Below are 27,890 nucleotides of genomic sequence, written 5' to 3'. Positions count from 1 at the left end.
CTTGTTAAGAATTTCTTGTTACTGGGGGAAAATGTTGTTATATTTTCTTGTTACTGGGGTGCGTATTCGTAACAAGTTACTTGAATGAATAATACAAACACATTAGCTCTATTTCAATATTTTGTTATGAATTACTATTGAATGCAAAAAACATTGCCCAACATGAAATCCCAAATGATAGGCTAAATATCTTAGTCAAAGTACCAAACCTCAATATGACCACATAAAGCTTTCTAAAGCATTTTTTGAGAAGCGATCCACAGGAATTCTTGAAGATAGGAATTTAAAAAAATTCTTTTGTAGCCAAACATTTTATTCGCCCAGCTCATCTGTTTATTCCAATATGATTCCACATTTTGAGTGTGTGACACTAGGGTGCGTTTTCTTAGCAAGGTCATACTGGGGTGCTAATTCTTAACAAGATCCCATTTCTGTTAAGAATTCTAGCAAATTTTTAACAGAAATTCTATGAATTCATTTCAAATAAAAAGTTTTCTGAACTCAACTGCTTGTTTAGAATGCATTTCAGCTATCAAAGAAATAAGCATAATCCAAATTTGTATAAACACGCGCACAAATGACTAGACGTTTGTGACTTGAAGCATTATTATAAAAAAAACTAACTCTAGAAAATCTCCGATCTCTCACCCGTCCGCGCCAGACTCCAGTTTCGGCCGAGAAATTATGGCCGCCTGTCAGATGCAGTAGCAATATTGTTGGGTTTTCGGTTAGCCGTTAGCGGTTAGCGGGTGGCGAAGATCGTGAGGCTTCAGGGTGCTCTCAGTGCCCAGTCTGCGCGCTGGCGACACGAGGGAAGGACGTAGTGAAGTTTTCTCTGCGTCTTGGCAGTAGTCGTTAACTTCTTTCTTGCTAACGGTGATGAAACTGATGATTGAATAAAATAGATTCTCGCATGGAATGGACAAAATGTTCTGAATGGATAAATTATTCATAAAAATCAGAGGCGTTTAGTGAGAATTGTGTGACTGGAAAAGGACAGTTTCAGGGCCAAAAAGAGCCCTCAATTTCGGAGATAAGCCTGCGACGTCCAGGATCCACGCTTGCAGGACTTGCTTCAGGGATACTTGCTGTGCAGTGTTGCTGCAATAAGTAACATCTCTGTTACTCGTAAACTTTTGACATTTCACATACCTTTGTTCATGGATTTCACTCAACTCTGTTGATTGATCGACACTACTCACTGTTATCATTGATATCGTAGACGGACGTAGCTTTCTCGCAAAACCGGTACCGTATTATTAATGTTAAAATTATTATTTTTATTATATCAAACATGAGGGCTGCTGCTGAGCATCTCTAGGCATATTATATACAATCTTTAATCTTTATTGCCAGGTTCCACAGTAATGAATTTTGAACTAAATAGAAAATCAATCTGTTGAAAATCTGTCTGCGTCTCAATCATCAACTTGAGCAAAAATTTAAAAATATATCTGTTTCCGTATGCAAGGTATATGGAAATAAGCATAAACAGATTAATTTTCACTACTTACTCATGATCGTTTCACTGATAGATGAACTTACTGAGTAGGAGAGATTACGCCTAACGAAATGACGTTCATGTATAAGAAATATTTTGTTCTCTACGCGGCAGTGGCGCACACTGTTCATTTAGAATAGAATAGAAGTGTCGGCTCTGAAGAAATAGGCCCATGGCCTGTTGCCGATTCTTGTACTTTTTGTGACTTGATTCACAAGGGATCCGGCCTTTGGAACCCGATCTTTCCATAACTGACGATTGATTGAGATAGCTGCTGGACTTATTGCTTGGTCCATAATTAAGGCGCTAGGCATTTTAAGAGTGAACATATGCTCCTGCATAGCTTCGTCTAGTCTGTTCTTGAAGGCGTTCATACTCGGAGCGTCAACGATGCTATCAGGGAGGCTGTTCCACATGTCATTTTCATTTAAAGAAGCCTTTTCATTTTCAATAAATTCTTGAAATTCTCCCATTTCTCTACAGTTATTAAAATCCTAAACTTTTAACCTCAAAACTGCAGCGGTAACAATTCAAGGTCACTATTTATTTAACCACGACTAACAAACTAAAATACTCCGCTAACATGCTTCACCGTCGAGTAGACGTGACCGCCGCGTTGCTGTTGATGCTGCTGCTCGCGCAAGCTCCCCACACAACCGACGGCCTCAAGTGCTACATTTGCAACAACTGCAGGAAGTTCGAGCTCAGCCAGTCTCGGACGTGCCCACCCGAGCAGGATAAATGCATGGTGAGAAGTTATTCCCGTACTTATACTTCTGATTGTTAGTTTCGTTATTATTTAGAAAGTTAGTGACTCCTGCATTAACAAAACTTTCATGCATATGCATAAACCTCATGATATTCTCCAAATTATTATTGCGCGATGAATGTAATAGATCAGACAATTACGCATGTTCTGCAGTTATTTATTAGTGAGGGAAGATTCCTCATCAAGAGGGTTCCACATCAATTGATGTCGTTGTTACCTTTCGTAACATCCAAGCATCGCGTAAGTTTATATCCTGATACAAATGCTTAAGTGCTTTGCTTGTCAGTTTTTACCCTAAAATGCGTTGGTTTCACAGTTCTTTTTCCAGTCAGTTCTTTTCCAGGATCAGTTCAATCAGATCAGTTCTTTTTCCAGGGGAAATTTTCATCAAAAGTTTCCACCCCTAAAGAGTGCATTTCTGGCGATCGTTTATCAGGCGACGTCGCGTTGTTCATCAATCATTCCTTTCAATAGGAAATTACTTTTATTTATCATTCCACTCTTCAAAACGCGTTGTTATCACTAATTCATCTCCCTTGAAATTCCTCTTTTATCCCTATTTTCTTTTAAAAATCTCAAACAAGGCACGCATCGCCCAGATTTTCTCAAAAAAATGGCGCGCTAGTGTAATCAGAGACAGTCAGTCCACGAAAAACAAATTATTGAATCTGAGTCAAGAACTGCTACACTGATTGCGCAGACTTTATTTGACTTCGTTGCAGTCTCATGACTTGGATTCTGTAATTTGGGAGCTGAGAACGTCAGGTCATCCATCATTCAGCTGGCTAATACCCGTAACATTCTCAGCGCAGTCAAGTTCTGGGGAAAATATAGAACTGGGCGCCGCTGGCACACGGCAGAACTGACTTTAATAGTCAAAGCGAATTCGAGATCGAAAACATAACAGTTGTTAATTTCACAAAAATTTTTCGAATAACCTAAAAATTATCGATAAACTTTGTCACAAGGAATGAATCTCTGGTTAAAAATTGCCGAATATAGCTTGCAAGTTTTGACCGTCAGTACAGTTTTTTTTATCAATTGTCTGGACGTGGTTGAATTCTCAGTGTTGGCTGTTATGTATAGTCAACCATGCGATGGTTAAAACGTTAATATATTTTAGTCGTTAAATTTTTATAAACTTAAAAAAATCGAAATTGCTGACTACTGTTGTTAATATGAACATTTAGTCTATCTAAAAAAACAAAAAAAAGAACTGGATGATTTCTCCCACACATTGCGGAAATGTAAAGTTTCTTTTGCGTCATTAACTGTTTCATTCAAGATGAGATACATTGTTCCCTTGGAGTGTTATAAACCATACCAGAATAACATCTTTGAATTCCACGTTTGATAACCGATCTTCATTATTAAATCTAGTTAGATGAAGTAACCGTTAAGAAACTTGACAATAGGATGAAAATTGGATGACTTCCGCGGAAGCATAATCTTCGTTGTCCGCTCGTTAGAAACTCGAAATAATTTATTTATGGCTTCAAATTCAAAGCCAGACTTGGCTGTGGGCCATATAGAACCAAGAGAAGTCTGTGGTTTATTGCGTATATAAGTCGTTCTAGTCGCGACATATCGCATTCAGAGCGAGGCCTGTGTTGCGGTTAACGAGGAGCTAAGTCAGGACGGCGGAGTGAAGATACGGGGGCTGTTATCATCGCGTGTACAACGGAAGAAATATTACAGAGTTCTGGATTGCACGAATATTTCCAGAGTCCTGTAAAAGATACTCAAGTCAATTTTCTGGGTCAAATCGTTGACTGCTGTAAGGAAGTTCAAAAGTTTTTCATTTTGAACGCAGAAATGGGCGTATTGAACGCAGAAATAGGCATATTGAAGGCAGAAATAGGCATATACCATAGCTTTGGTTTCATGTAGAGTAAGAAAAAAGTCGCGATGCATTATTTTGCTTGTAGATCTGCTTAGATTTTCATGCACTGCCTTTAAGGTGCTTTTACTCGGGGCTAGTACGTATCAGCATCGAGTATTCGCTGAAAGTTTTTTTGGCGGCTGAAAGCCTGTACACGAGGAAAGTATTTCTTCAACAGTATTTTCACATCCACAAGTGCCAGTCGTCATTACAAGCCGTCGAGTGAGGTCTGCACTCGGTGGAATATGGAACGTGACGGTAATGGCGAATTTGAGGAAACGTTTGATAAATGAATTGTTGACATTGTTACAACTCCAGCTGAGCAGGTGAAAAACTTTGTCAGTCATCGCAGAGAGTGGGTCAGAGACCTAAAAAAGGTCTCGTTATAAAAAAACTCTTTCTCAAATAGTTTTCGATGGAATATTTATCGTGACGTACATTTCACAGTAGATCGTACTTTTGGAATGCTTATAGGAACAGTTCAATATCATTATTAGGCGCTCCAAGTTTGAACGCGTTCAAGAACTAGATAAAGCTATGGAAAAATATATGTTCAGATTTAGAATAGAATAGAATAGAAGTGTCGGCGTTGAAGACATAGGCCCATGGCCTGTTGCCGATTCTTGAACTTTTCGTGACTTGATTCATCGTCAGTCATGAAAAGATCCGGTCAAATGACACGAGTTTAGATCTATGAACAAGGCACGAAAAGGAAAAGAATCGGCGACAGGCCACATCAGGCCTACACTTCAGCGCCGACATCACTATGTTATGTTATGTTATTAGAAGACCACCTATTAACGTTCATAGAACCATCGTCGTTGCGACCAAGTCATGGTTCATAACATTATAGGAGCACTTGCCCCAAGCAGAATGCTCTGTATTCTAAAAAATACATAACATTCAAATATGCACACTACGGCTGCTGAGGCACTATTGCTGTTATTTGACAGCACATTAACAACCTTAACTGCTTTAGACGCAATTGCACCTGAAAAATAGATCATCACAATATTTGGATTACAAAAACAGCTAAAACTAGCTCCGTGTATAAGCACCTTGATTGATGCATTTTAAAATAATGATGTCGTTCATTTATACTTCGAAAAATACGCACTAGGTATCTTCTAAACTGACGACAACGATTTTTGTTTATTTCTTATTTCTTCTTTATTCAGAAGAAAATATTCTTTCTTTTCAGAAAATGGACATGGAGACTGGGCAAGTCCAGCGGAACTGCGGCACCGAGACCATGTGTAATAACAGTGAGTCCTTTTCTTAATTTAGTGAAGCCGTTATAGACGATCAGACTCACTTTTCATTTATTTACATACCGCTCTAGGTTTTTGTGGTCACGAACATGGCCGGCGCCTGGGATATAAGCTCTTATTGAAGCCCAAATGCAGAGATTTTCAAGTAATACGTGAGCATTTACGGCGAACCTGAAATATATAGAATTCATCATATCCTCCTAGATATTGATGTCTCTCCGAAAAACTTGAACTTTCTTGTAAATAGTGTGCATATTAACATTTCTTTTATTAAAGTAATTTCCGGTAAACACTAAATTAACGTAGCTTTGGTATGACTGAGAAAAGAAAGCAACTCTTATCACTGACTAATAAATGCAGTAAGAGTTCATTGTTTTTTGAGTAAATATATTAATTTGGTGGTGTTCTTTTTCATTGATTTATATTATTACTCGTTTCTTTTTATATTCACATTAGGAGTGACAATAGCTTGTTGATGACAGAGGCTTTTTCTCTACAAATTTTTCATTATTTGAAATGAACTAATTGTCTTGACGAGTTTACTTTGGGCAGGCGACAGAGAGATGAGGACTCGCTACACATCAGTTAACTGCTGCAGCGAGGACAACTGCAACAAGGCTGCAACTGCAGCAAGCCCCTTGCTTTCTGCAGCCTTGCTGCTGCCGCTGCACGTTCTCTTCGTTCGCTGTCAGTTCTCGGCCTAAGCCAGGGTTGCCAGATGAGGGCAAGAAAAAACGGCCAAATCCACTCCCGAAAAAGGCCAAAACCGGCCACCATTTAACGTTCAGTTTGAAATTTCTGATTCGCGATGAAAGTTTTGGACTTTTTTTTTCACTAAAAAATACAATAAATTTAAGGTCATCGTAAATTTTTGCCGCCAACGCAATTTACAAAGACCCAAATCGTCGAATATTCGGCCTGGAAAAAGACCATCTTATCACCCTGCCTCCAGACCCTGTCGGCAGTTGGACAGCTGGCTTCATTTGTTCATATTATTTCGAGTCGCTGCGCAACGAAAGTGTGTTGTCTGGTACATCGTTTTTATTAAGTGATTGTTGTAATGGAACGTACTGCTGCTGCTATTATTAACACTTTTGTGCTTTATAAATCAACAGTCACTGTTATTAAGTGTGCTACAATTGCTGCTCAGTTGTTACGTGCAGCGCTGTAATTGCTGCTCAGTTGTTACGTGCAGCGCTGTAATTGCTGCTCAGTTGTTACGTGCAGCGCTGTAATTGCTGCTCAGTTATTACGTGCAGCGCTGTAATCGCTGCTCAGTTGTTACGTGCAGCGCTGTAATTGCTGCTCAGTTGTTACGTGCAGCGTGAGCAGCGCTGTAATTGCTGCTCAGTCACACAAATGATTCTTTGTCCAGGTTGCGATACAATTTTTACCCTCTGCATGGGTCATCTTGGCCCGGCAAAAGTGCGTATCAGGGCTACGTGCTTCGATTAAAAAAGTGTGCTACCATTTGGACAACATGACACTTTCATTACTTCGAGTGCAGTCATTAATGCAACTAGGAACGCCCCCACCGCTCGCCCTCGCGTTAGACGCTGTGTAGTGTAATGATCTCCCGTGCCGAGCTTCAATTAAGATGATTAACACAATTACTTTAATTGAACGAAAATGAACACTTAAATTACTAACATTGGAACAAAGTTAAATAGAACATGGATTTAGAGCACGATTTCAAGGCACAGAACTGTATTTTCATTCATGTTCTTAGAGCTCATCATAGAACATACAATAGATCCACACAACACAGTAATAGAGTTCCGTTTACACGAACATCGAATTTTTAAGATCATAACTCCTTGTGGAATTCTATCCTGGTTGACTTCTCCCTACATCAACAAAATAAAATTTACAATCAGTCGGATAATTTCCCTAATAGCTATCTCACATAGTATCAGCAAACAGATAATACGAGTAAATACAATATTGAAATATAAAATAATGACAGAACATCTCAACATCTCTAGAATATTTCGCATACCTCTGCAGTTGTCTGAATTCGTACGCTGCTACAGGATCATCAACACCTTTAACCTAATTCTACCTTCCGCATGTTGGTTACTTTTGTTTGTTCTTCTTCTCACTCTGTTTCCCGAAGTACTCCTGAATGTTCAGCTAGGATCTCTACATCTAGTCATGTGATCGTATATATAATAAGAGGAGTACCACGCTGTAATAAAGATTGTTCAATTATCAATAAACTAATAAAGATCATGTCAAATACAATAATTTTCCTGAGCGTTTTAAATTTAAGATTGTGGAGAGCAGGTGAATCTTGCTTAGCAAGCGAGTTGTGGCCATATTTAAAGCGTCCATAGCACACAGTTTACTTGGGTTTAAAACAAATGTGAACAGCAGAGTTTCAAAATACAGTTAAATAGAGTCTCCTGATTTTCCTTTTATAATGCACTATACTCATATTGATAAATGTATAGCAATTTTCTCTTCTGAAGATTTTAAAAGTTGCTCCAGTTGTTGCTGGAGTGTAGCTCACATTGTCTGTAGCAGCTCGCAACGCTTGTCTCCCAGTATAACCTTATAATGGCTTTCGCATGCTTATACGCTGCTTGTTTGTCGGTAACTTCACGATGCTGACTAAATGCTGCCACCGTTGGTAATGTTTTTACTACCGGACAAATTCTGGATAATCAAGCATATAAGAAACGACTAACTCCGCAAAGCGCAGTATCATATCTCAACGACGTCTACGTCTATAAATTACGAACTGCAAGTTAGTCATGTGTTGCTATTAGTCACAACTGCCACAGAAACAACCCATGCTTCTCTTTTGCTCTATCCACACCCAGAGAAATGAGCGAGATATTGTCCAAATAACGATGCCCATTTTGCCCTCGTGACCGTCAACCGAGCCAGTTCAGCCGGGCATAAGGTGCGATCAGTGCTACATGCAAGAAATGCGTCACTATTCGGACATTATGCCCATTAATTTTTCTAAATGTAGGCATGAAGTACCGACTCAGCGGTACGGTCAAAGTGTCATTAGTGCATCGGCACCTGCTATTATAATTAAGATATTTAACCATGCTCTTCCGAATGAATAATTTGGATTGTTTTGCCAGCCAGCGGTGGCAGGCAAGTGCTTGTCAAGCAGGTAAGATATTGATTATTCAACTGCCAAAAACGCTGCGATCTCCCCAGATGTCAGACGGTCAACACCGCTCTGATGATTGAATGTTCCGATTTCGAGAGAGCAACTCGCACTTTTTTCAGTCAAGCGACTGGCGTCGCTATCTTATAAAAAAAACAGCAACAACGAACGAATACATTTGAATACCTCATTCAAATTATTGGCATTAATCAATTGAATAGTGGCATTAATTGAATCGAATAATTGAAATTGGCATTAATTGAATTGAATAATTGAATGATGAACATAATAATGTTCCTCTGTAAACACATGTTTACATTCAAGGTTAAGTAGTAGTATAATAGTTTGCCAGCGCTTCAGCTATCAAGCTATTTCGCACCGAAGGTCAAAATATAACATCGCCAAAGAGGCGGAAGGTCTCAATTATTCAAAATCTCAAGTTAATCATCACCCACAAGGGGCGGAAGGTCTCGCATGTCCAGCCCGCTGAAGCTGGCGCGAAAGAAGCAGCGTTAGCATCTCAAAGAGACGAAGTGACAAGGAGGGACAGGTGAAAAGCAACAGAAACTAAGACACTCGAACAAGAGGTCGCTTACACGGGACGTCGGCCGCTCGCACGAGAGAGACAGAGGTGAGAGGAAGGAAATGTAAGGAATCCTACCTACATAATAACTTAACCCCACAACTGAGACCTGCAGTCAGACACCGCGAGCTCAACGGTGGGGCGCTCAGGAACAATCCCCCTAGGAGTGCGAGATCCCATAGAACTTCTGACGCGCACAGACACGCGTCAGAAGTCCCCCCTGACGGGGCATTCAAGGTTAAATAAATTTGATATCAGGTTTAGACCAAGCCTGCACAGGCAAACATCGTTCGCTTGTGAACAGTTTTGTTTAATTCAAAATAAAAATACCAATCGTATACTAGGCTGCTAATTTATTTAAAAAAAAAAATTATATACTTAACACGTTGACTACGTATTGGTACATATGCGTACCACGAAATTTATTTCTCCAGGAGGTAGTGGTGCATAATTCAGGTTGCCTAAAATCGGCCAAATCCGAGCACAAAAAAGGCCGATAATTCAATGTATACTAGTTTATTTGTAGGTTCCGCTATAAAAATTCCATTTATTTTCTTTTTGCAGTATTCAAAATTTAATTAGGAAGTACCCCTATCATAAATTTTAGCCGACCAACGCAATTGAGAAAAACTAAATCACGGAATTTGTCCAGAAAAAATGACCGGCTGGCAACCCTGCTTAAAAAAGTACAAAAAATGAAATAATAGTACTAGATGAAGCAATCGTAGTCAACATGTTAACGTACAAGTTATAAAACAAATAAATCTCTTATGCTAATAAATGCCCTCGATGCAGTGCCAACAAATAACGACAATAATAAAATAATTGCGTTTAAAGTTAACCTGCCATTATAATAATCTCACAATTTCCAAGGTATTCACAAAAAAACGAAATAAAAACGACTTTAGAACTCGTGTAGCGGTTCATTTTGGGCTAATATATACCTATTCGGTGACATCAGCAACGAGCTCGGCAAATCCTGAATCTCTACCTGCAACGTCTGCCTCAAAATCAACTCAGCTACACTCAATAACACATGAATAAAAGGAGTAATATGTAATACAGCGTTATATTAGAAATTGCTAGGAGTAGTTTACGTAATTATGTGTAAATTTATAGCATTTCATGCGACGCCAATCCTTATAATGCGCTTGACTTGTCCTTTACAGATCTGGGGACTGGCCTTTTGACCAGATCCATCCAAAACTGACGCTGAAGATAACTAGTTGCTGAACATCCAACAATTTGTGAGGTATGAGGCACTTCTAGTCGAAACAGATGCCTCTGCATAGCTTCATCTGGTTTGTTCTTGAATGCGTTTATACGCGGAGCGTCAAAGCGTGAAAAAGTGTTATCGCACGGATTAGTTGCACCAGCCTTTTATAAATATGTTATTGAGATCATGCATTTTAGCATTCCAACAAAATAATGTTGAGATAAAATGTTTCCTGATGAAGCACCAAGTTTGCAGCGGGTGCAAGACTACCTCACAGTCACTGCAATATATCTCATGCCCAGCGCTCTGAAAGACCACGTTGATCGTAAGTTGTCTAGTCGTGATAAAGAACGTGAACGATGATAGCATACCAGATTTGAATCAGGAAATTGTTCTTCGGTGTCACAGCTCCATGAGCTGGACTGTCACAACTGCTGGTGACGTGGCACATTTATATATTTACATAACAGTTGATTGCAGTCATTTTTTCCAATCAGATTGTGAAGTGAAGAGCAAACTTTAGATGGTTGAAGTAATTGTTTCAAAATTACAAATCCTGATATAAGGAGTCCACCTCAGTTTCCTTGTAAATTTTTAACTGAGTTTCGACCGCTTTAAATAAAATGTTAGGATATTCAAGCTGAATCGCACCTCACTTGTTCACTGATAGACGCGATTTGCAATGCTCTGGCCAGGCCGCTATACACGCGATCATATTACAGAAATACTTATCGCATCCCTCAGCCCATATTCATTCCTCAATTTTCCATTTCTTCCAGTAACAAAACTACAGAACTTTCCCTCAGCGAGGGTAGGTCTTTAGGATGACCGAACAAGATGACAATACAGATCTGGAAATTGTTCAAACAATCCATAACGCATTGATTTGATAACAGGAAACCTTTTACAGCATTAGAATACCTATAATTTAAGCTAAGTTTATTTTTACATTTGATACAAAAGCAATTCTTACTCAAGAGATTTGCACGAAAAAGAAAATTAATTAATCCAGGCATCATACAGCAGCAAAATCTAAAACATAGGCTTATATACAAAAGAACATAAACAATGATCCTACAGTAAGCGATACAATTCATATGATTTACACAACAAAGGTGAGATAAAATCCAATACAACAAACATAACTGAAGGCATTTAAAACAGCACCAAGACTGTCACCTGACATGGATAGAAATCTTTTAATTTTCTTATAATTTGGACTCGTTCACTAGACTCATGATTCAATTTACTTTAAAACATACATCAATATAAACAATTTAAAGCTCGTAATATTGAATATAACTACATTGAGAACTCTTGTGGACATAGAAGAGGAAACTTGAAGGTACATTGACGTGAGGAATGAAATGAGAGGTATAAGGATTTGTTGGAACTTTCCGACAAGCGAGAGAAGTCCTGACAGATAATGCAAAACTAATAAAACTAAAAGACAATGACATGAATATAAGGCCCAAAACTTGAACATAATTGTAAACGCCAGGTGGATGAAGGCATTATATTCATGAGAACGGTAGGGCCTAAATATGAAAGCCCCACAGTTTAATGGCCAAGCCTTAAAGAAAGGTGAGTAAGGTTTAGACCATGAGAATGGTAATGAAAGCCTAAAATTTAATTTATGAAAGCCTAAAATTTAATTTATGAAAGCCTAAAATTTAATGGCTAAGCCTTAAGGAAAGGCGAGTAAGGTTTAGACGAGGGCAGCTGCAGGCTGAGCGTGTTGACGATGACGTAGCGGGAGAAGAGAAGGTACAGCTTGCGGAACCACACGTACTGACTTGCATGCAGCTTCATGGCGCGCTGTGAAATTTTACATAATTTAAATTCAAACAAAAGAAGAACATTAATTGCATTAAAAATAAGGATGGCATGATACAAGCTAACAAATTATCCATCAGATAAGTTCAAACAAAACAATAATATTGATGGCAATATCTATGGAGTTCGCATCGTAGTTCACTTACAGCACGTGTACAAATAAAAAATATTTATAAAAAATAATATTCAATGATTAAACAGTACATAAATATTGACATGAACTGCTTAGGTCCGACAGGTACAACCAACCCAAATATTAACTGATGATTGAAAGTTTAACATGAAAATTGATTAACCACAGTCCATTCTTGACCAGTAACGATTCAGTAACTACAATGAATGCAACGGCCACTCAAACAGCCACTGGCCAAGCAAGTTACAAAGTAAGTAAACAGTTAACTGGCCAAGCAAGATATGTGAAAAATTACCACACTGTCCCGAATGATGAGCAGCCTTTGCAGGGTTATTGATTAATTCGAGTAATATAATTAGGTCAGATGGTATCACGTCACATTATTTCTAGTGGTTAACATAGAGCATTAAAATGGCCAGCATCAAGAGCTATTGTGTTACATGATAACAAACTTACTCTAATGGTGAAGAACTGTGCAGAGCTGGCAGTGATGACGTGAGAAGAACAAATGGCGCTGCAAGCAATGTCCAGCACTGACGAGTATTTTCGGACCAGGTTCACGGAGTCTAGGGTGTATGCACTGCAATCTGTAAAACAAAAAATCTTCCTATTATCAAACATAATTAAAACTTTACATAGAAAACCTAAAAATGGTACCAAAATAAAAAAAGTAGAATAAACAATATAAAAAATCTTGATTAACTATTTGGAGGATCTTATACAAATCACTAGTTCCTGATTTCATGAAAACTACAGAGTGAAATTTGCTTAAAGAAATTTATACTCCAGAAAAAACTGAGTGAATGTAACAACAAGGAATATAAATGATCAGAATTAACTATGAGACTTAAATTAATCCTCAAATCATAGAAGTAAATACTTTTAAAAAATAAATTCAATCTCCTTATGAGTAGCATGAATAACTCCCACAAGTCACAGATAAGCCCAGAAAACTCGTTATATCGAACATTTAGATATGTAACTTCATGCAAATGAATTCAAAAGCACTTTGAGAAAGTTCATAATTGGAGATTTAATAATACCAATAACACTGCTTTTGCAAGTAATAAGTAGCAAAAAAATCAAAGAAGTTACAAAAAGAAAAAAGGTTACAGTGGGGGAGTCGCTTCTCATTGAGGAGGTAGACGAGCGCAGCATACAGAGACCGGTGGTTGATGTGTCCACTGACACCATGGCTGTCAAAAGTAATCACCTGCACATGAGGACACTCTCTTCACATATTTTTTATTTTTCTTCTTATGACAGGACTATGGTTAAATGTAAATAGTTTACACATATATGCCTATAACTGTTACCTATGAGCAGTTGAAGTTGTTCATTGCCTCTGGAATTTTTAAATCTTATGACAAAACTATGGTTAAATGTAAATAGTTCACACATATATACTTATAACTGTTACCTATGAGCAGTTGAAGTTGTTCATTGCCTCTGGAATTTTCTTATAACAGAACTATGGTTAAATGTAAATAAGTTCACCAGCCAGCAGAGAAGATAAATAAAGGAAACCACAAAGTTACTAAATTTTCAAAGCTCATCTCAATGTCAAGTCTTTGAATAAAAGAAATCTGCATTGACTTGAATAAGAAAGCAAATGCATTCAATATTCAGTGCCTTAAATTAACAATTACTCTACAATTACATTGAAATTCAGACACTAACATTGAACTGTATTTAGAAGAGGCTGCTGAGAGTTCACTGACCATGTCGCAGCTGAGAGCATGGAGATGATGGTTAATGATATTGGCCGTGGTTACAATGGGCCAGCTTTTGTTTGGATCATCGGGAATATGACGACATCTGCAAAAAAAATTCAGAAACAAGATAACATTACAATAATAAATCAAATAACCCACAACCACATTAATGAAAACATTGCATTTTATTTTTATGAGTATATATACAAACCTATACATTTCATGAAGCCTAGAACTTTTCTGAAATTCACAAATAAAATTGACATTTTTATGAACTGTTTCCATACTGACAAAGCAGTGCAATAGTATACAATAAAAGAATAAAAGAATGCTCAGTATACAAATTTTAACCTTTACATGTAATTTTGTACAGAAATTGTTAAACTTTAAATAAGGAAAACTTGATTAGAAACTAGTAAAGCAAGCCTCACTTGTAGAGAGTTATGTGACCTTCAGGAATACCAAGTTCTTTGCAGCTTGCCCACAGTTCCTGCTGACGTTTCTTACCAAGTTTAACATTCTGGTATGATCCTGTAGATGAATTATACAAAATATCCATTTTTTATAAGCAAGCAAGTTATATATCCAAGATTCATAGTAAATAAGATATATGTTATCCAGTTTTAAAAATTAAATTTATTTTGTATGCATTTGCAAAAATGTAAATATTGCCTCAGGTTTGTAATATACTGTAGCCTTCTTCAAATAAATGTTAATTGTTATACTTTAAAAATAGCCAAAAAATGGAATGTGTTACAAAATTATTACCATCAGTTAGGCACAGAAGATACACCAGGGCTTTTTCATTTTGAGCAAAGTGTAGAATAGATGGACCAAAAAACATGCACTCATCATCTGGATGAGATGTCACAAACATGACTCTTCGCTTCCGAGATTGTTGCAGCAGAGATTTCTTCAAAGCATGATCTTCTGAAATGCAGTTTGCTGCATCAGAATTGGCTGTACTGATTTCAGAGTAAGGTTGAGGTTGTGCATCTCTGGTTAGACAAGTTGTGCACACAACTCTTGTTGCTCCAGCTGACGCAGGTGCATGAGTACATGCACTGAGGTTGTCATCTGAAGCATCACTGGTGCCACCACAAATTTGATCCTCTAGTGGGAAAAAGGTGCAATAGTCAATCAACTCTCAATTTGATTTAGAAAGAACACATCAAGAACATGTGGGGTAAAGCAAATATTAAAAATAAAAGATAGAATTTGATGCATAAATACAATAATATTGGACAGAAATTTTAAACTCTATCTTTTATAGATGGCAACAACTTATGGGCTCCAATTATTCAATTGAAATTATGTAATGGCAACATCTTCCATCACAGTGCGCAACTTGTGAATGAACTATTATAGAACTATAGCAAGTTGTTCTTGATAGCACACATTGCCACCCACGAGTATTTAACATAGTCAAGTTTGAACTACTTACCATTCAATTCATAGCATGCTTGAATGGGAGGCCAGCGTGGTGTAGTTCGTCTTGGTTTCAGAGTTAACAGAGACAATGTAAGGCCAAGGCCAACACATGCAGCCAGAATAGCATCCATCATTGAATTTTTGCATTGATTATTCAGCAGATTAGATTAGCAGCCAGAATAGCATCCATCATTGAATATTTGCATTGATTATTCAGCAGATTAGATAATTCTTATTGAGAATTAATTGAAATTTTCCACTCAAACCTAGGCTTAGGTTAACAAGTAAACATCCCTGCAAAACAATTGAGCCAAAGGATATAAATAATTATAATTTACACTACACTACAGATGATGTGGCTACATGAAAGCCATACCCAGGATGGTGCCGTTTTCCGCAGATTAATCCTTCGTACATGAGGCTCCAAGCCCTTGTACTGGCGTACAACATGGCTTACAAGGAGCTAAAAAAATATTATTGGCATACACACCCGCCATAGATTTGCATCTGGCTTGCTACTGAAAAACCTCATATTTGACCAACGTGCTTTCTAATTCTGATGCCTTCTAGTACATACTAATTTGCTCTAGTGCGCTCTACTGCGTTTTTATGCAATATAATGCCTTCTACTGCGTTATACTGCAATTTAATGCATTCAACTGAGTTCTAATGTGCTCTACTGCTTTCTAATGCGCTCTAGCGCTCTATTGCATTCTAATTTGCTTTATTACGTTCAAATGCGATCTACTGCATAATAATGCAATCTAAAGTAATCTAGTGCATTTTTATACATTGTAATGCAATCTCGTTATGTGTTTTATTGCATTTTACTGCATTTAACTGTTTTCTAAGCCACTCTATATTGCTATATTGAGAATTTTATGGCCTGGTGCAATATCTAGTGCAATCCAGTGCATACTAATGCAATCTAGTCTGTTCCAATGTGTTTTGATGTGTTCTAATACCTTTTAAAGGGTTTTAGTGTTTACTTGTGCGTTTTAGTTTGTTCTATTGCGATCTAGCGCATTCCAGTGCAATCTAGCACGTTATACTGCGTTTTAATACACTCTACTGCATTCTAATGCTATCTAGTGGGTTCTAATGAGTTCTAATGCAATCTTGTGCATAGCACTGGGTGCATTTGGTATTAATATAAAAATCCATGACTTTTCCATGACCATCAATATAATTTTCCAACACTCATATATGACAGGTTTAGCATGACTGAAAGACTCACTGTACATATTCTATCATCTCCTACAGTTGATAAATACTAGCAAATGTGTAAATGCATAGATCAGGCAGACACAGGAAGAAAAATGACACATCTGAAAATCAAGCTCACACAGGTATTATTATGAATTTGAAAGTGACAAATCACAACAAATATTGAGTAATGTACAAAAGATTGTACATGATGATGTCTGATCAATACTGTTTAGAACACTCTTCAACACCAGTACCCTAACATTCAACTGGCAGATATTTCATCAACTTTTTCTTTAATACTCACTTCAGGAGTGTCTAGCTCCTGTTGCTTTGCTTTCAAAGATTGCCTCATGGCGTTGAACTTTGCAATAATTTTCAAATCCCACTTTCTATCCATTGCATCTGCATATTCATCTGCTGCTTGCTCAAGCGCCTTGATGCCCTCCTCCGCATGCCTTTTCTTCTTCAGTTCATCTAGCCCATCCAACAAAGCCTTCCTCTTCTGGGGTTTCTGGGCCTTTGTATTCTGCTCTTTCTCTTCTGCCAAATAAGTATTATAGGCTGTTTTGGCACCGCCAGCTGCAAGCAGCCTTTTCTTGGTGATGGTCATCTCATCCAGGCCACCAACATGTGCAACATGATCAACCACAGCACGCAGGGCAACCACCATTTGCTCTTCAATGTTGTGCGTCATGATTTCCTTGTTGAACAAAAACCCTCTTTCCACCGTGGCTTGGCCATGAGACAGGTGCAGGAGCATCTGCACTACAATCCAGAGCTTCTTGTAGGTGCTCTTTGACAGAATGACATGCCAAAAAGTGTCCAGTTGATCAGAAGTTGAAAATGGCCCGTATGCTAAATAGGGCACTAGCACTACGAAGTAGCACTATGCACTACGAAGTGTCCTGTTGGTATGCTAAATACGTCACAGACACTAAGCACTTCGAAGTAGCTCTACAATGTTTAGTGTCGCTTAGTGTCGCACTACTGATTCGTATGCAAAAAGACTTTGAAGTGCTACTTCGCTGTTAGAGTACTTTATAGTGCCGCACTACGCTATGAGTCTATGAGTCTATTGAAGAATGGTAGTTAAGTGCTCAAATAATTAATTATTCCTTAAGTAATTCTCATTCTTTGCAGAAGATTGATGTAAAATGTTTAATTGTGATGGTAATGGTACTAATGAAAATTGTGATGGTGAGCTGAAATTCGCAATGCGTCTGCGCACCTTTCCCATCATATATTCAAAGTCCACGCTTACCAAAGACATCGAACAAAAGAGAGAAGCATGGAAAGTTCTTGCAGAAGAATTCAAAATGACTCCAGAAAAAAAAAACACAAAATAAAATTCAAAACATGGTATCAAAAACAAGAAAAGTATCTTTACTTCTACGCTGTTCTTCTGTTTCGCCAAGGAAAATGTCAGCCATAAGAATAACATGTTGTTCACTGAAGCAGTACACTTTTTTATATTCATGGCATGCTGTTCCCTAGGTTTTTACGCGATGAAGCCTTTGCTGTAAGCCAAATAGATCCATAGCTGACAAAGTAAACAAGGTTAAATATACCGTAGTGTCGTCGTGAAGTGCGGTGTGTAGGACACTTCAGATTTTTGTAGTGCGCGTTATGCTTTTGGCCCTATTTAGCATACCAACCGTAGTGTTCCATGCCGCACTATGGCTTGTAGTGCGTAGTGCTACTTCAAAGTGCTAGTGCCCTATTTAGCATGCCAACCGTAGTGTTCCATGTCGCACTAGTACCGCACTACGGCTTGTAGTGCGTAGTGCTACTTCGTAGTGCTAGTGCCCCATTTAGCATACGGGCCAATGCTTGAAACTGTGCACTCAGCTCACTGCAATGTTGTGATACATGTCTAAAGTTGCACATCTCATTGCACAACACCATCCATATCTGTGTTAGGGAATCTCTTGGCATCAAGCAAAGTGAGACAGTTTTTCAACTGGGTCTTGCTGGCATCCTTACAGTCCTTCTTGATGAAGACTTTTGGCACCAGCCATCTCAGGTTTGAGGTTTCTACCAAGGCCATACCTGATAGGGCTCTTGTCCAGTAGCTTTTGGACTATGGCCTGCAAGCTGTTTTTTCATCATGGTCCTGGCCATGTAACTAACATCAACCTTATTGAGGGAAATCAAAATGCCTTTTGTTCCATGACTTTCCATGACCTTAATGAAATCCAATGACTTTCCATGCCTAGAAAATGAAAAATCTAATTTCATGACTTTCCAGGTTTTCCATGACCAGTATGCACCCTGATAACATTGAGTTCTAGTGTGTTTTATTTTGATCTAGTGCATTCTTATGCACTCTACTGCGTTATAATGCAATTTTGTGCATTTTAATGTGTTTTTCTGAGTTTGATGCAATAAAAAAAGGGAGTTCTGATGCGATAAGGGGCATTCCATGCATTTAGTGCATTCTAATGTGATCTTGAGTGTGTAGTGCATACTAATACATTCTTATGCAATCTTGTGCATTGTAATGCAATCTAGTGCATTCTAATATGTGTTACTGCTTTTTAATGGTTTTTATTGTGTTCTAATGCATTCTAATAGTTTCTGTTGCATTATAATTCGGTGTAGTACCTTATAAAATGCTCTAATATTTTCCAATGTGTTCTAATGTGCCCTAATGTGTTCTAATGTGCCCTAATGTGTTTTAATGAGTTCAAATCTGTTCAAATGCATTCTAATGCTTTATAATACTTACTAATTTTTTTAAGAATTATAATGTGTTTTGTTGTCATAATGTGTTGCATTATAATGTTGTGTTTATAGTGTGAGGTCTGGTTGTTATGTTGTGTTACAATGTGTAATGTTATGTTATATATTATTGATAACATTATAACACAAAATAACATAACAAAACACATTATATGATAATATAACAGAACATGATAATATATTGGATGGTGCATGGTCACCGTCAGAAAGGTGGTGCTTTCAGTATGACCTTGGGTGTGTGTCCCTACACACTCTGGGTGTGTTACCCAGGGCCAGGGGATCTTAAGGTCATCACACAACACAGTGTAACCCATTATAACACCATGAATGATAATATTACACAACACATCATACCATAACACATAATAACATAAAAATTGTAGCATAAAATAAATGATACAGCAAATTGTAATGTAATATAACATATCACACAATATAACACAACAAAAAATTATGACAGCATAACATAGTACAACACATTCTAACACATCAAAGCACAGCACAACAAATAAACCATTATAATACAACATGTCACTACACAACACATTATAACACAACAAAAAATCATGATTCTTTTTTATTTTTTCAATTTTTTATACATTTAAATATATTGAGTGACAGTCTTTAATTTATTTTGAGGCATTGTTACCTATTCATTGTTTAGTATAATGTACTATGACAAATTGGAATATAAACTTGTTGCCTTTAATGTGTACCGTATTAGGTTCCAATGAATTGTATGTTTTTTGGTACAGAGCCTAACAGAGGCAGCTAGTGTTGCAATACATTGTACATAGCTAGCAGCTTAGCTAATTCTTACGAGGGCAACGAGGCNAGAAAGATTGAAGATTATGAAGCTTCCCAGTCTCCGTTATCGTCGCCTGCGTGGTGACCTCATTGAAGTATACAAGTATGCTCATGGTTTGTGAAAGGTCCCAAAAGGATTACTAGAATTTGAAACAAGAACCAACACCAGGGGCAACAGCTATAAACTAAAAAAACTGCGGTGCAACTTATCCACGCGACAACATTTCTTCTCGCTTCGAGTCACCGACATGTGGAACAGCCTCCCTGATTAGATATTGTTGACGCTCCGAGTATGAACGCCTTCAAGAACAGACTAGACGAAGCTATGCAGGAGCATATGTTCAGTCTCAAAATGCCTGGCAAATTACGGTCCAGTCAATAAGTCCAGCTGCTATCTCAATCAATCGTCAGTTATGGAAAGATCGGGTTCCAAAGTCCGGATCCCTTGTGAATCAAGTCACGAAAAATTCATGAATCGGCAACAGGCCATGGGCCTATTTCTTCAGTGCCGACACTTCTATTCTATTCTAATAGCGCCTTTTTCCATAAATGAGAACATACGCTAAAAAGAGTAAAAGTCGCAGACTTGATGAACTTATATATTCTTGAAAGTTTCTATATGTTCTTGAAAGTTTCTTGAAATTTCCTTGCATCATAACTCTTTTCATAAAGTTTACCTATATTTTTTATTACTATCCTCAGATTGTAGATAATTAGCTGGGTAAGTATGGAAAAAATCGCATCGCCATCTCATTTATGAGTGGAGTTAAGTCCAGCCTAATTTGTGAAGAAGCTCCTAGGGAAGAGCAGAGTCTGTTCGAAGCCTCGCGGTTCTCAATCGGAGCCTTAACTAACCTGGAGACGCGGGATAACAGCGCCTGGTTTCAAAATGCAAAGAAACTAGCTATAATTGTTTTTAATGTATAAATATACATAATATTTTTTAATTCAAGTATCTTCAATAATGGTAGAGAAGACTTAAAATTGAATTTTTTGGCGCACATTTTATTCGGTAACGTTTCATTTCTTTTTATTTGTGTTTTGACTTATAACATCGCTCAAGAAATGGGGACATATAGTTTCAAACTCGATTCACTATCTTAGCATAGTTGAAAGGCAACCCATTTATAATAACTCAAAACTTTACGGTACTTTATACGTTTCATTACACAGTTTTGAAACTCAGTATAGGGCATATCGTAAGCAATGTAATCACTGTGAATATTCCTCATATCGATGACAGGTAAATCGAATAGAACTAATAAATTTGAATTCGTTCTAACAGTTTGTCTTGGTAATATGATAGTTTTGGGATATGTATGTGCCGGTATTCTTTAAACCCGAAGCCCGGAGACTAAGAACTTACCTCGTAATTCTAATTCGTTCGGCATGCTTTACATTCCCCTTCCGTTTTCCCAAAAACAGCCTCTGGCTTCGTGCTCCCACCCTCGGTAAGTTCCAAATAGCGATGGTTTAAAAATTGCAGAAGCATTTTTTAAATTTATTAATATGTTCGGATTAATCCTGTTTTGTTCGTTTGCTCACGTAGAAAGGACTTCGTAATGTTAATGCGTTTTTCGGGTTTACACCTTACCAAGTTAAAATTTAGGCAGGTAATAGAGCCGGCCTTCGCCGCCCATAGAGTAGACATATAGAGAAGCGATAGAGCAGAAATGTCCAAATTAGAGACGATCTCGCCACACGCAGAGCAGCGTCAATTAACCTCTGAGCACATGCCCCGGCGAGCTCTGTAATAAAGAAGCTAAAATCCGCTGCGGGCTTCTTCCTTGGACCGGATGTCCGAGGGAAGTAAATTGAACTATTTATTTTGCCTTCCAGGGGTATAAAAGCTGTCAGCTGGATTATGATTCTTCTTGGTTGGAATATCCACAAGAATGAACAAATTTTTCTTCCTAATATCTATGTCACTTGGACCAGGCTCAGAAGCAGTTTTCTCAAAGTATTCGATTAGACATTTCTGCTGGCATCTTTTCGCTAAATTTTCAAAAATATTCGTCAATATTGCCTTTGCCGTTGGAAAATAAATCAATGGCTAATATTTATTATATCCCTTATCGAAAATCGTACCAGAATTCCTCAAACACAAACTTAGACAAATTCAAATATGATTACGCTGCTCGGTTTAGAATTAATTAATTTGCAGACAGGTGGAGAGAAATGAAGCTTCCCTGGCCTCTCTGCTGGCTGCCGAGGCTGACCTGCGCTCGGATCTTGCTGGCAGGGATCTGCAAATTTCGCAGGTGATAACCGAGATCCTCTCTTAAAGGTTCATTACTCCTGCAGAGAGGCAATAGGCGGGAGGCTGGAACCACGTTTCCCATTCTGCGCATCTTCGTCAACGATGTTATAGAGTGGCCCGGGACGAGAAGGCAATACCCGAAATGAAGCGAGTCACGTGGTTGCAATTATCCATAAGTTGAACGAAATATTTTGCCTGCCATTAAACCTGTTTTTAAATGAAACTTATAACTTTTTGATTCATACTGACCTTTGTTTCATATGAGCCTTGAAATTTACAGTTCGTTCGTTCGTTCGTTGAATAAACCTTAAAATTCTTCGATTGTGTAAATTCTTTGCAGCATAAGGGATCCAGCCTTATGAACCAGATCTTGCCATAACTATAACTTCATTATTCTTTAAGTTTTTCCTGCAAATCGCATAAAAATTCTGCATGAATGCCGAGTGGCTGTAATTTTCAGGGACCAAATTGTGTGCACCAAGTTCCAGTTCGTCGACCTCGCAGGCAGCGAGTGCGTAAAAGAAACGGGCGCGGACGAGAAGCAGCGAAAGGAAGCCATCAGCATCAACATGGGTCTTCTAGCTTTGGGACAAGTCGTCAGGGCCCACGCAGCGAAGCTCGAGAGTATCCCATACAGGGATTCGAAACTCACTCACCTACTAAAAGGTCAGACTTTATTGTGAATAGCCTTCATAGGTCAAGGTCGGAATTGTCTTTATTTAGGAACGAACTTGATGCTGTGTTACAGATAATTTTTACTCGTCTTGTAACATAGTACCTTAGACATTCACGTACATAGTAATTAAATGTCTTGAATAGTCTGATTAATTTTACAAAGTTTAAAATTTGTATTTTTTATATATTCTTGTCATTGTTCTTCACAACACATTTAATTTCTGCAGACTCGATTGGCGGCCGTTCTCGTTGTTTGACGATGGCCTGCATATCGCCTGCCCACAACTGCCTGCCCGAAACCTCAAGAACCATAGATTTTGCGGACCAAGCGCGGCAAATTAATTACAGATCGAAGGAATTCTAGATAGATTGTCTCAGACAAGAGGTACATTTTTGTGGGTTCTTGTACAGAATACTTCGACGTTTGATTGAAAAGTGCATAAAAATTAGATTTTTTCCGTAACCTTTGAACACCAAGATTGTCGAAAGAATAATTTCTGGCGTAGCATAAGGGCAGACGTTTTAGAACGGGAACATTACTTGTCGGAGATGTGGCAGAGGTTCGCTACCTGTAATTCTCGTCGACGACGAACCGCTGCCAGATGAGCAGAGAGTAATTTTGTATGACGTTCGGTATTAACGAGTAAGAGTTCTTCCATCCTGCGCGATTCTTACTCCCAGTGTACGACGTGCCAGACAATGTGGCTATAGACGAGACGAAACGGATCACGTGCTTGTAATTATCCATAAGTTGAACGAAATATTTTGCCTGCCATTAAACCTGCTTTCAAATGACCCACAATTTTTTCAATCTATAAATTTTAAATGCAATTTTATTCGTGTTGACAGGTTGGCGTCTAATGCAAAGAAAATACAGATCGTTGCGAAAACATTAGCATTAATCGCTAACAACAAGAAGGCTGTTGCGGAGCAGCAACGTTTTTCTTCACCTTTTGTACAAAAAGCAATCACTTTGAATCTTGCTCAGTAAACGGGAATGTGATTGAAACTCGGGGCCCTTTCGAAGATCAAAACCGTCCTGAAAAGGAATTTCTTAATATAGATAGTCCGATTGATTAGCGGTGTAATAAATTATTTGAATTGAAATGTTTCTTCGTTTCACGAGACCAGGCTTTTCATATCGTCGAATAAAAGCATTATTGCCGGATTGAAAGTTTACGACTGTGGGGTACCCGTGGAGATGTCCGCACTAACCATTGTGAGCTCGCTAGTATTTTCAAAGTTGCCTTCAGCGTTCAAGCAGGAGCTCGCCAGAAAGTTGGGTTGCAACTATTGTACTCTTAATAACAAATATGCGACTTCCATTCAAACTCTTGCCTTACGAGTTACGCATGATAAGCCCGAACCTTCTACTCCTGTCTTCGAAGCTGCTAGTAGCAAACTTCTCAGCAGCCGTCGTAGAGATCTGAAGACTAACAAAAAACCACTTGAATACAAACCTCTACAGATATTCAGTAACAGTGCCCATGCATCAGCCAACTTGAAGCGCGCGTCAAGTTTTGCTCTAGCATCGCACACAGCATGCTTCGGGATCCCTGTCGAATGCCACCACTGCTGTGTTTTGCCTAAACTTTCATGATTTGTTCTCTCAAGAACGTAGCCTATAAACTTCTTGACTGTAACGTCATCAGCCACAGCCACTAAACAGATAACACCCATTGAAGTAGACCAATCAGCCCACAGGAGGACAACCTGCAATAGTTGAGCCCAGTGCGCGAAAACATTCTGCACCACTCTTTGACACCGCTGACCGCGCGTTGGGGCTTTGCAGTAAATTGGTGGACCGCCAGTAACCCGTCTGTATTCATCATTTGCATCTAATCAGCCTACGGTCGAACGGGGGCTCATCGAAGGAAGATAGATTTTGAAACAGAACTAGGCCATCTGTAACATAACCCCAGATGCTGTGAGCTAAAAGTGACCGTTTGATGGTCCACGGCAGGATTCAAGCAGTTTCACTGGCAAGATAGGCCGATTGATTGCGGTACGTTGTCCGCTGGCTACAGTTCGAGGCAAAGTCAGGGTATGAAGTAAAGATTTGATGAAACGCTCAGTGGTGGTCGATCAATACACTCCGGGCTATTCGTTTCAGTATATGGTGGCGATTAGCTCTTGATATATAGAACAATATGATCTGATGGGCTGGTTACTGACGGCAGGCTGAATACGCAGCTTACAGGTGGCCTTACGGAAATGCGATAGCCGTTCTATTCAGGGCTGATTAGCGCACAATATTTGTTGGTGCACGGCTGCATTCCCATGCTTAAGTGTACGCTTGACCCTACGCATCAAGCACGCGTTGATCGATGTGAAGAGTTTAAAATATGACTTCACCGCACTAGTTCGAAGTATGCACAGTTAAATGACAGTAGATTTATTTTAGCACTGTGCCCAAAATTCAGTGCTTCAGCGCCTCAAGCTAGCGTTAACCGTTAACGTATACCTGCATATCTCCGTACGAATGGTTATTGACGTAGACTCGCAACGTTCGTATTTCTCAGGCGCAATTCATAGTTAGTATAAATTCTCAGATGATTCGGAACAGATTTCCTTGCACTGTTAAAACTTTCCTTGACGAAGGAATGAAAGAGTTCTCGGAAATTGGACTTCAAATTGCTTTCCAGACAGGGAAGCAACAGTTACCAACTAGACGATGCATTCGATACGCTGTTAGCAGTGCATACGTCCTTGTACCGTGCAATTAAATAATCTAGAGCAAAAGTTCAGGATTACCGATCCTTCCTTGGCTGAAACTGAGGAAGAACGCACCCTAGTCAAAATAGAGGGAATATGTGGCGGATGGACCGCAAATGATAGTGCAGTAGATTTTAACAAGGTTCTTCATCTCGTTGACAGGTATGAAAAACTTATTCATATGATGAGAGACAAACATTGACACTAGTCAAAGCAGACCTGAAGTGCGTTCTGCCCCTTGCGCTTGCCAATGATTGACTGACTGGAGACAGGTAAGGCGATCCCACGTTAAATTGCCATATACACGTTACGGGATGATCCCGTAAGTTACGGTCGGGACCACATCAGGTTCCCGACATATCCTGCCGGCCACCAAATTATATGCAATAGGCATTTAACAACTACCTTGGTCAATTACCTATGCAAAGTAAATCGTAAAGGCAAACTTCCTAGACTAAGAAACACTGAAGATTTCGCTTAAATTGAATTGAGCCCCGAATTACGGCAAGAGCCTCTTCGGCAGCTAGACGGCGTGGCCTAGAGAGGTCCAGAGGTGTCGGACAAATTTACAGCCGGTCTCACGGCCAATCTCCAAATACAAAGACCAAGGAATATATCCCAAACTAATACGTGTAGTTCGATGAAACTTGGTAACGTATTCATTAGGACCTAGCGATGATGTTAAGCTCCAGAAAAAATTTTCCGTATCGCCTTCATTCGCGAGTTATAGAACAATTTGGGCCAGAATTTGCAGTGACCAAAAAATTCCTTCTAAGCTACTGAACAGATTTGAACGAAACTTTGAATGTACAAAGCTAACCTCCCAACGTTGACGTTTAGCTTATGACAATTGTGTGATTTGCCTTCGTTTGCGAGTTATACGGCTACACGTATACGGCCCTTTGTCAATGCAAATTTAAAAATCGGCCTCAGACACGCCGGTCGTTTCTCCATATATCCGTATAACTCGCGAACGGAGGCAAAATCGCAAAAAATTGTCACGAGCTAAACATCACCGTTGGAAGGTTAGCTTTGTACATTCAAAGTTTCGTTCAAATCTGTTCAATAGTTTAAAATAAATTTCTTGATTACTGCAAATTTCGGCCGGAATTACCGTATAATTCAAGAATGAAGGTGAAATGGAAAAAAAAAAATTCACGAGCTAAACATCACCGTTAGGTCCTTATGAATACGTGTACCAAGTAAAAGCCAAAATATCAATATCATTGGGTGGATTGTATTTAATTCAGTAATTTCCTAGTGTATTTTGCACTTTACAATGAAAACAAACGACAACAACGTATCGAAATGATAGCACAATCAAGTGTGTCTTAAATGCGGATTGTAAATGAACAATGAACATGTCTGAATGAATTGTAAAAAGAATAGTTATTATTCCGGCATATAACGGGTCCACCAAAAAAACCTCCCTGATTTCAATAGGCTTTTGCAAAAATCATACGACACATACAAAACAATTAATTTTATTTGTGAATAGCTTATTTGATGCCATTTTATTTATAAACCTCCCCGGTTTAAGAAAGCCACTGCATGAGTTGTAGTGGGGGTAGAGATGGGGAGGGCGTTTATATCCGTTTCTGCGTACGTGCCGTTTTCAGTGTGTGCCATGGCTGGGACGACTGAAATAGCCCAGCATTGCCCAATACCAGCATAATTTTCATACTTCACTCCGTGCGCAAGCATGCTGCAGAGCAAATTAGCCAACATGATTACTTGCTGAAAGCCACAGGGACTAAATCCCTTCATGGATGTAAACCAGCGAGCCAATGAGCTGCAAGCCGCTAAAACAATGGTCGTAACCCACACGCTAAACTCCAAAATATTTCTATTCCATGCAGCCTAGCCCCTTCACCACTTTCGATAAAGAACGCCCTGCGCCACAGTGCTGTCAGTACACTGCCACCTCTCCAGCCTGTCCGTTCTTCTGGAGGCTAAACCTCCACGCTTACCCCCTGCTCCCCCTCCTTTCGGTACCAGCTTGCGGAAGAATTCTAACC

General features: G+C 38.8%; 3 protein-coding genes across 3 annotated transcripts; 2 read left to right on the top strand and 1 right to left on the bottom strand.

Moving 5' to 3' along the window:
* The first annotated feature begins 1,985 nt into the window (after window positions 1-1,985).
* LOC108680996 (CD59A glycoprotein) lies at window positions 1,986-7,646 on the top strand. The gene is made up of 3 exons (XM_018169930.2): window positions 1,986-2,249; window positions 5,354-5,417; window positions 5,976-7,646. Exons 1-3 carry the CDS (start codon window positions 2,085-2,087, stop codon window positions 6,125-6,127), a joined length of 381 nt encoding a protein of 126 aa, XP_018025419.1. The 5' UTR covers window positions 1,986-2,084; the 3' UTR covers window positions 6,128-7,646.
* Window positions 7,647-9,847: 2,201 nt separating this feature from the next.
* LOC108681001 (N-acetylglucosaminyl-phosphatidylinositol de-N-acetylase) lies at window positions 9,848-15,761 on the bottom strand. Its single transcript, XM_018169936.2, has 7 exons — window positions 15,478-15,761; window positions 14,802-15,146; window positions 14,465-14,564; window positions 14,040-14,136; window positions 13,432-13,531; window positions 12,775-12,905; window positions 9,848-12,167 (listed from the first exon to the last, which is right to left on the bottom strand). The coding sequence occupies exons 1-7, from the start codon at window positions 15,596-15,598 to the stop codon at window positions 12,030-12,032; spliced, it is 1,032 nt and encodes a 343-aa protein (XP_018025425.1). The 5' UTR covers window positions 15,599-15,761; the 3' UTR covers window positions 9,848-12,029.
* Window positions 15,762-21,644: 5,883 nt separating this feature from the next.
* Window positions 21,645-24,258, top strand: LOC108680997 (kinesin-like protein KIN-5C). The gene is made up of 4 exons (XM_018169931.2): window positions 21,645-21,673; window positions 22,387-22,483; window positions 22,943-23,148; window positions 23,385-24,258. Exons 2-4 carry the CDS (start codon window positions 22,401-22,403, stop codon window positions 23,519-23,521), a joined length of 426 nt encoding a protein of 141 aa, XP_018025420.1. The 5' UTR covers window positions 21,645-21,673; window positions 22,387-22,400; the 3' UTR covers window positions 23,522-24,258.
* The last annotated feature ends 3,632 nt before the right edge of the window (window positions 24,259-27,890 follow it).

Source organism: Hyalella azteca, unplaced genomic scaffold (assembly GCF_000764305.2).
Source record: "Hyalella azteca isolate HAZT.00-mixed unplaced genomic scaffold, Hazt_2.0.2 contig9119, whole genome shotgun sequence".
Classification (NCBI taxonomy): Eukaryota; Metazoa; Arthropoda; class Malacostraca; order Amphipoda; family Hyalellidae; genus Hyalella; species Hyalella azteca.
This window is presented reverse-complemented; position numbering and strand designations above follow the sequence as displayed.

Coding starts and splice junctions, on each gene's coding strand:
- LOC108680996 (XM_018169930.2), top strand. CDS start 2,085: ATGCTTCACCGTCGAGTAGACGTGACCGCCGCGTTGCTGTTGATGCTG. Junction 2,250..5,353: donor CCGAGCAGGATAAATGCATG/GTGAGAAGTTAT, acceptor CTTTCTTTTCAG/AAAATGGACATGGAGACTGG. Junction 5,418..5,975: donor CGAGACCATGTGTAATAACA/GTGAGTCCTTTT, acceptor TACTTTGGGCAG/GCGACAGAGAGATGAGGACT.
- LOC108681001 (XM_018169936.2), bottom strand. CDS start 15,598: ATGATGGATGCTATTCTGGCTGCATGTGTTGGCCTTGGCCTTACATTG. Junction 14,565..14,801: donor TCTTCTGTGCCTAACTGATG/GTAATAATTTTG, acceptor ATTCATCTACAG/GATCATACCAGAATGTTAAA. Junction 12,906..13,431: donor TGAGAAGCGACTCCCCCACT/GTAACCTTTTTT, acceptor TTTGTTTTACAG/ATTGCAGTGCATACACCCTA.
- LOC108680997 (XM_018169931.2), top strand. CDS start 22,401: ATGAAGCTTCCCTGGCCTCTCTGCTGGCTGCCGAGGCTGACCTGCGCT. Junction 22,484..22,942: donor GGGATCTGCAAATTTCGCAG/GTGATAACCGAG, acceptor TGTAATTTTCAG/GGACCAAATTGTGTGCACCA. Junction 23,149..23,384: donor ACTCACTCACCTACTAAAAG/GTCAGACTTTAT, acceptor TAATTTCTGCAG/ACTCGATTGGCGGCCGTTCT.